This window comes from Hipposideros armiger, unplaced genomic scaffold (genome assembly GCF_001890085.2).
Source record: "Hipposideros armiger isolate ML-2016 unplaced genomic scaffold, ASM189008v1 scaffold_748, whole genome shotgun sequence".
In the NCBI taxonomy this organism is placed as follows: domain Eukaryota; kingdom Metazoa; phylum Chordata; class Mammalia; order Chiroptera; family Hipposideridae; genus Hipposideros; species Hipposideros armiger.
The window spans coordinates 277,499-285,528 of NW_017732098.1; the positions used below are offsets into that span (position 1 = coordinate 277,499).

The 8,030-nt window shown below is 55.2% G+C and overlaps 1 protein-coding gene across 1 annotated transcript; it reads left to right on the forward strand.

The window, feature by feature from the left end:
* Positions 1-995: 995 nt before the first annotated feature.
* Positions 996-4,024, forward strand: TNNC1 (troponin C1, slow skeletal and cardiac type). Its single transcript, XM_019628093.1, has 6 exons — positions 996-1,083; positions 2,570-2,600; positions 2,812-2,958; positions 3,249-3,363; positions 3,591-3,727; positions 3,812-4,024. The coding sequence occupies exons 1-6, from the start codon at positions 1,060-1,062 to the stop codon at positions 3,841-3,843; spliced, it is 486 nt and encodes a 161-aa protein (XP_019483638.1). The 5' UTR covers positions 996-1,059; the 3' UTR covers positions 3,844-4,024.
* The last annotated feature ends 4,006 nt before the right edge of the window (positions 4,025-8,030 follow it).

Genomic DNA, 8,030 nt, shown 5'->3' on the forward strand with positions numbered 1-8,030 from the left:
TTGAGTGGGTTAATTCATGCAGTGTCCGGCTCACAAGACAGGGAGCTGGTGTGGTTATCAAGATGGGGCTCTGAATGGTGGGGGTGGGTGAAGGTGGAAGAAAGAGTTAAAGCACGTGCTGGCCATTGGGCACAAGACTCCCATATGGTGACCTACCAGAGCTTGAGAGGGAGGTGACAGACTAGCCCTGGACCCAGGAACTACAGTGCTGGAATGGGAAACACAGGCACAGAGACAGAGCCCTAACCCAGGGGCAAACACAGACCTAAAAGAGGGAGGTGATAGCCCAGCTGGAGGCGGAATTTGGGGGAGAGTCTGGCACCAACGGGGTAACTGTAGGTGTGTTTGTTGGCTGACGGAGTGCAGCTGACCCAAACCCAGAGCTAGTACTATGTGGAAATGAGAGGTCCAGGGTGTGGCTTCTCTGGCACCCCTGGCTGAAGGGCTCCAGACCATTCAGTCCTAAGGTGGGTCAGTCACTTCCTTATACACCAGTTCATAGCACTGTACTCAGAGCTTAGCATTCCAGGCTTCTCTTAGAGGGCCCTATACTCCCAAGCCTCTCCTTGCATACAGCTGCCCTCCACTGCAGAGTTTAAGACAGGGGCTGCCAAATTAGCCAGACCTTGGCCAAGCCACCACCCCTCCAGAATCCTCAGTTTACGACGTATTGGAAAGTGGGAGTAATATCACTCACCCCCCTGAGTGGATGGGAGGTTGAGCTTGTGTGGGGGCCTGGCCTGGGCCCCACTGCTTTGCAGCTCCTGTCCTGTCCTGGGCTCATGTTTTCATTCATTCAAGAAAACTTTTCAAAGAGCCCACTGAGGGCCATGGGGGAACAAAGGGAAAGAGACTTGGTCCTTACAGCCCTTCATCTCCTTGTCCTGGGCAGAGGGCACAGGGACTCAGGCCAGTCTGAGATCACCAGGACCAGGGGAGGGGGTGGAGGATGCTACAAGCTGGGGTGGGCTGGGCCGAGAATGCAGCTGGGGCAGGGCTATTTAAGTCCAGGACTGACTGCCTGGCAACCCCAGCAGCCTGCCCTGTGAGCCGCCAAGCATGGATGACATCTACAAGGCTGCGGTGAGGGACTGGGCTGGGTGGGCCCACTGGGGGCTGACTCATCTCAGAATGGGGGCGGGGAGGGGGCAAGGTCACCCCAGGGATATGGTTGGGACCCAGGAGAGGACCCACATACTTTCAGCTCAAGTCCTCAAGGGAACGGTGGGTCTGGTGTTCTGGGTTTTGAAGGGATTCAGGGACTGGAGAGGACCTGTCATAGCGGGTGGAGGAGGAGGTCACACCTTTTAGCATCATGTCTGTCCCTGTCTCCAAGTGTCTGTAGTCTGTATCACTGTCTCTCAGCCACATTTCTCTGCATTTGTGTCTCTGATCTCTGGATCTTTGACTTTCTCGGCTTCTTTCCATCTCTTTGTTCCAAGCTATCTCTGAGTCTCTGTCGCTCTCTCCCTGTCCTCATCCACATTTCTGTCCCTCACATTCTGCTTCTCACACACTCATAATCCCCCAGTCCCCTCCAGCCCCTTGGCTGGCTGAAGATGCTGTGGAGGGAGGGGGTGACAGGGATTGTGAGGTGGGGGGCAGCAGAGTCAGAACCTTGAGCTGGAGAAGAGGCTTTGAAGTTTGGGCAGGCAGGGAAGGACTGGGCATGGAGGAAAGAGAACTGAAGCCCAAGCCCCCATCTGGCCTGGCAGGCTCAGGGCTCAATGGCTTAGCCAGGGATGAGGGCTGGAGAGTGGTCACCCCAAGTATCTGCAGCCTTCTGGGGTGAGGGGCTTCAGATACTATTCCATCTTGTGGGGGGAGGGGTTTGCTGACCTCCCCCTGCTTCAGAGACAAGGACATCTGGTATAGACAGCTGTCCCCAAGGGAATCCCTGCCTTAGCCCTGGGATTGTGGCCCTACTCCTAGGCAGGGAAGGGCTATAGCTGACTCTGGGGGCACCCCTTCCTATCCTGCAGTAGTCCATGGAGCTGGGGGGAGCAGCCCTCCGCCTGTGCCCATACAAGGCCTGGCGGGGCTGGGGACTAATTTTGGCTCCTGAGGCACCAGCAGGCCAGGGGGCCAGATAACACTGCTCCACCCCCTGCATGCCAGAGTCCCCAGAACAATCACCAGGTTTAACTTTGTCCCCTGTTAAAAATAGCTCAGTGGCCACCCCGCTCAGGTTACAGTGGGTGGCTTTACCTACCCCCACACTGGTTTTATTGTCCCAACCTGAGGGACAGCTGTCCCTCAGGCCACCCAGCTTGGGTTTCAGCAGGGGTCCAATAGGGCAGTGAGTGGTCACTAACTATTGTCACTCAGGGTCACCTTGGCACTGGAGGGTTGCCCACCTGTCACCCTGGCCCTGAGCCCAATTTCATTGAGGCCAGCTGGGTCACCTCAGGGCTTTGGGGGCAGGAAGGGAGGACTGAGGCCTCTGCTCTGTGACTTGGAAATGGCCTGCGTCTTCCTGGCTTCAGTCTTTCCACCTGTGGAATGGGTTGGTTTCCTCAACAGCAGTTAGAGCCTGGAGCCCAGTCCTGAGACCTCTTTTCCTCTCTAGGTAGAGCAGCTGACAGAAGAGCAGAAAAATGGTGAGTACCCCAACACACATGTAGGGAGGCAGCAGGGCTGGGCTGGGGGAGCATGAGGACCCCAGGCTGGAGAACAGAGGCTGGGGTCCCTCTCTCTGTGACCTCAAAGGTCTCAGAGGGAAGTGAGCAGATTGGCCCCAGGGGTCTTGCCTTCTGGGGTCCTGGCTGCTGAGCCTTGGCCACTCTGTCCCCCACTCCACATCGGACACAGAGTTCAAGGCAGCCTTTGACATCTTTGTGCTGGGCGCCGAGGATGGCTGCATCAGCACCAAGGAGCTGGGCAAGGTGATGAGGATGCTGGGCCAGAACCCCACACCTGAGGAGCTGCAGGAGATGATTGACGAGGTGGACGAGGATGGTGAGCCCCTCTGCCCCACCGGGCCCCAGACTCATGCACCCCCAGGTCACTGGGAACCTGGATCCTGCCTCTGCCACTTATTATTCTGTGCTCTTGAAGGAGTTGTGTAGCCTCTCTGAGCCTCAGTCATCTCAAATATAAAATGGGCATAATGACCACCTTCCTTCACGAAGTTGATGTGTGGATGCAGTGAGAACAACGGGGTCTAGGGTCAAGGCCAGCACCAGTCGTTCTGACCATCCCTCTCTAACAGCCGTACCACCTCCCCCCCCCCCCCACCCCCCCGCCAGGTAGTGGCACAGTGGACTTCGATGAGTTCCTGGTCATGATGGTTCGGTGTATGAAGGATGACAGCAAAGGGAAGTCTGAGGAGGAACTGTCTGATCTCTTCCGCATGTTTGACAAGTGAGCATGTGACCCTTGACCTCTGACCCCAGCTCTAGCAGAGCTGGGGAAAGAGGAGCAGTCTTATGACCTCCAGGCCTCAGTCTCCCTTTCTGTGTAATGGGGGAGTAGGACACTCCATCTCTCAGCGGCCCTGCCTCCCTGGGTCGTGGGTGGGGCTGCTTCTTCCCCTCCCCGGCCGTCACTGTGAGCTCTGAGACACCCCCCTTGCCTGGGACTCCCTGCAGAAATGCTGACGGCTACATTGACCTGGAGGAGCTGAAGACAATGCTTCAGGCTACAGGCGAGACCATCACGGAGGATGACATTGAGGAGCTCATGAAGGATGGTGACAAGAACAATGATGGCCGTATTGACTATGATGGTGAGGGGGTGATATACTGGGTCTCCCGCTGCCCGCACCCTGCCAGCCCCCATCTCTGACCTATGCCTGCCACTCTTTCCACAGAGTTCCTGGAGTTCATGAAGGGGGTGGAGTAGAGGCCGACCTTCTCCCAGAGCTGCCTGTGCCACCTTCCAACTCCAGCTGGGCCCTGGGGTGGGGCAAGGGGCCAGGGTCCCCAGGATGTGAGCCTGGGTGAGTCCTTGACTGCAGGCCCTCCCTGACTACCTCCCCAGCCCTATCCTAGGGAATGAAAATAAAGCCCTGCTCCCTGGAGAACTGGTGTCTGGCTTTCATTCCAGGGGCTGTGGACTCTCTTCGCCAGCATTTACTCCTGCCCTGATGACCATGTCTTTCCCCATGCCCGAGCCTGGGCTCTAACCACCCCTGCACAGCACCTTTTGCAGGAGGGGTTAGGCTAGATCAGCGACTCCCACGCTCCATACCCCGCCTGCCCCCTTCCTATAACTGCTCTTGTCCAGGCCCTGTCTACAGTGATTCAGCACTTGGAGTCTTTGGTGGCCCAGGAATCTGCATTTAACAGGATCCTGGAGGCATGGTTTTGGTCAGCCAGTTGGCAGCCCAGAGGTGCTATACTTGGAGAGAGAAATAGCTGCAGCACCTAGCTAGGCCCTGGATGCCACTTGGCACAGGAGCCCAGCTCCAGCTGAGGTCTGGTTGGAGAGGAGAAGCCGGGCACTATGGGGCCTAGTGGGCCCGCACCTCTAGTCCATCTGCCACTCAACTTTGATTTCCCTCTGGCAACATTGACTCCCAGGGACCAAAGGGCATATCGTTTACTGTATCTCGCTCACCCATTTGACAGGTGAGGATACTGGGCCCCAGAGAGGCATAGGTATCTGTCAGGGTCCTCTAGTGAGTTGGGGAGAGCAGAGCTACTTAGCTCCCAGCAATGACTCTGTCTGATGGGCCAGGTCCATGTGGGCATAATTTCTAGTTCCTGTGACCCTCAGAGTCTCCAGCAACCTACTTTGCTTCCCTGACAGGACATGGAGGCCCGAGGCCTGGTGGCTCTCAGTTTGGTGGGGATGTCCAGGCCAGAGCTGTAGCCGCAACAGTGACGCTGGTCTTGGGGGAGTGGGGGAGGTGCTGCGAGAGAGTGGAGGTGTGAACAGCGGTGCTTGCAAGAAGGACAGCTGCCACAGTGCTTAGGCTCTAGTCAGAATGTCAGCAGCTGTCCTTGCTCCGCCCAGCCACTCCACAGCCTCCCCGCCTGTGCCAGCCTTGGCATTCCCCAGACAGGCCCTGCATTCCGGAGAAGGTCTTGGAATTCTGGAGATACCTCCAGTGGAAGCCAATGCCTGCGGGAGCTGCCTGGTCCCTAGAGCGACCTGGGGGAAGAAGTGAATGGGTCCCCTCAGGCCTGCCCTTGGGAGCTGAACAACTCAAGGACTTACGTGTGCATCCAAGAAAAATGACATCTCAGGAGAGGAGGCAAGGCCACGGTGGGCAACACCACCAGCCAGTGTACCATTCCATGGGTTAGTCACACCTAACCTGTGCCTGGCACAGGCTGGATGCTGGGACCCTTCAGAGAGAGGCCCAGTCCCTAATTTCATGGAATTTACAATCCACTCAGGAAGACAAAGAGGGAGATGAGTGCAGTGAGGAAACCAGCACAGTGCTGGAATGAGGATTGTGGAGGTGTGGTGGCCGTAAGTAGAGTGGTCCAGGAAGGCTTCCTGGAAGAGGTGGCACTGAGACAAGGCCTGAAGAACCACAGGGAACCAGCCATGGGAGGGCATGGGGAAAGAGACTGGAGCATCTCAGGAGCAGAAAGGCAGTGTTGGGTTAGGAGCTGAGCCTCAGCAACCTTAGGGTGAGGAGGCCTTGTGGTTCTCAGCACAGTGGGGCAAGAAGGGTGGAGGGAGGTGAAGGGATTCAGGGCATGTTTTGGAACTAGAAGGACGGACTGTGAGTTATGAGAAAGTAGGGAATCAAGGAATGACCTTTCACGTGAAGGATGAAGCTGCCATTTCCTGAGATATGGAAGCCTGGGGAGGCACAGGTTCTTGGCTGTGGAGTATTGGGAAGTAAAGTTCCTTTTTTTCCTTTAGTTTTTTTTTTTTTTACAGTTTTTAACTTTTCATTTTGAAATTCTAGACTTGCAAAAATAGTACAAAGAACTCCCATTTACACTTTACCCAGATTCCCCAAACATTAATGTCTTAAATAGCTATAGGACAATGATTAAACCCAGGCCACTACTAACTCATCTGCTAACCTCACTCATATTTGTCAGTTGCCCTACTAACGTGCTCTTCCTGGACCAGGACCCAACCCAGGATCATACACTGCGTCTTGTCATCCTATCCATTTACTCACCTCTAATCTGTGTCAGTTTCTGTCTTTCCTCATCTTTCGTGACCCTGACACTTTTGAAAAGCACAAATCAGGTATTTTGTAGAGAATCTTATGCAATTTGGGTTTGTCTGGGGTTTCCTCCAGATTAGATTTAGGTTATGCGTTTCTGGCAGGGTGATCATATGAGAGATGGAGAGTCCTCGGTCCTCGTCAAAGTCGAGATGCCTCTGGGACAGGATGGTGGGGATGTCAAAGCAAGTGAGAGGGCAGAGGGAGAGCTATCAAGTCAGGTGTCATCAGACTAAGAAGCGCTTCCCCAGGCCTGATCCTGGATGAGGCACCAGGGAGAGGGTGTGTAGAGAGAGGTGGCCCAGAGACATGGGCGATGAGGTGGGAGAGACCCTGGGTGCATGAGGGGCCCCAAGAGCCAGGAGGGAAGAAAGGAAGCATGGAAAACAGCTGATGGTTCTGGGGTTAAAGAACTTGGAGGCCCCCGAGGCCTTGGCCACCTGAACACAAGGGTTTCATTGTAGCAGTAGGATGGGAGCCTGGCTGGACAGGGCCAAGGAAGTACGCGAGATAAAAGGGAAATGGAGAGTGTGGGCAACACTGGTGAAGTTTTACAAATGCTCAGGGAACAGAGAGAAATGGACTGAAGCTGAGGGGAGATGTGAGTCCAGGGATGCTCATTTAAGGAGGGGAATCAGGGAATGGCCTGATTGCTGATGGGAATAATCCAGTGAAGCTGGAAAAGGGGTGATGCAGGATGCAGGGCAGAGCTGCAGAAGGGAAGCAGCTACAGGCCTCTGGGGAGTGTTTTAAGGGTATGGTTGTAGCACCGAGCCTGGATCCAAGCTGGGCAAAGAGAAAGGGGGGCTCAAGGCAATGAGGGAAGAATTGTGGCAGTGGGGATAGTGAGTGCAGGGGGTGTGTTCAGAAGAAGGGATGTTCTGAATGATGATACAGCAGGTCATATCCTTATTGGTGGTGACTTGGAAGATGGGTGGCTGAGGTGGGAGAATGACATGGACAAAGACCTGAGAGGCCAGGGGGCACCCAAGGCATATGGGATCCTGATGGGATTGGGGGAGGAGAAGCAAGAAACCCCAAGAGTTAAGCCCTCTGTGAATGAGATGGGAGGATGGCTGGGTCAGCTACAAAGAGGGGTGGGGTGGCTGGCTAGTGACTAAAAGGGAGGGAGCCCTGTGGGATTGTCTCAATATCTCTGTTTCAGGGTGAGTTTGCGGGGGGGGGGGGGCTGGGGTAGGGACTGGGGCATCCCTTCCTTCTAAACACGCCCATCCCAGAATTCTAGCTGGGAGAGACCAGGCTGTGACCCTCCACATAGCCACGTGGTGGCACCTGACGCGTGAATACACACATCACACATGGATACATGGCCAAGGACATACCAGCTCCCGCCAGCACACGGCACTGCACTCCTCTGCATACATCACCTAGTTCTGACTGTTTTGCTGCGTTCAGTCCTCTTCAGTTCTCTTGGGCTTCCTTTGCCTGGATAGTGCTTCCTCCATGAAGCCTCCTTTGATTTCCTCCATCAGGAGCAATCGCTGGACCGTCTCTCACTGCCCCTGCCTCTTCTTATTATGGTCACCTGGCTATTGCTTGCTGCCCCAAGAGCTGCAGTTTCTCCTGAGTGGCCCTGATTCCCCAACGGGGTCTGACATAGTGGGCAGCTTTGGAACCGCCTGCAGTTCCCACTTTGTCCATTAGATGGCCCAAGATGCATGTGTCTGGGCCCACTGGTCTGAGCCATCAGGAGCACCTTTGGGTCTATTTTCCATCTGCAGCTTGCAAATGTGCCTTTACAGAAAACCCTTACCTTCTTCCCAGAATGGGAAACTGAGGCTCAGAGAAGGAGAGAACCTGCCTGAGGCCACACAAGTTCACCTTAGAGTTCGGGCTCCCAACCCCTACCCCAGGCTGTTTTCCTGCAGTG

Coding starts and splice junctions, on each gene's coding strand:
- TNNC1 (XM_019628093.1), top strand. CDS start 1,060: ATGGATGACATCTACAAGGCTGCG. Junction 1,084..2,569: donor ATGACATCTACAAGGCTGCG/GTGAGGGACTGG, acceptor TTTCCTCTCTAG/GTAGAGCAGCTGACAGAAGA. Junction 3,364..3,590: donor CTCTTCCGCATGTTTGACAA/GTGAGCATGTGA, acceptor GACTCCCTGCAG/AAATGCTGACGGCTACATTG.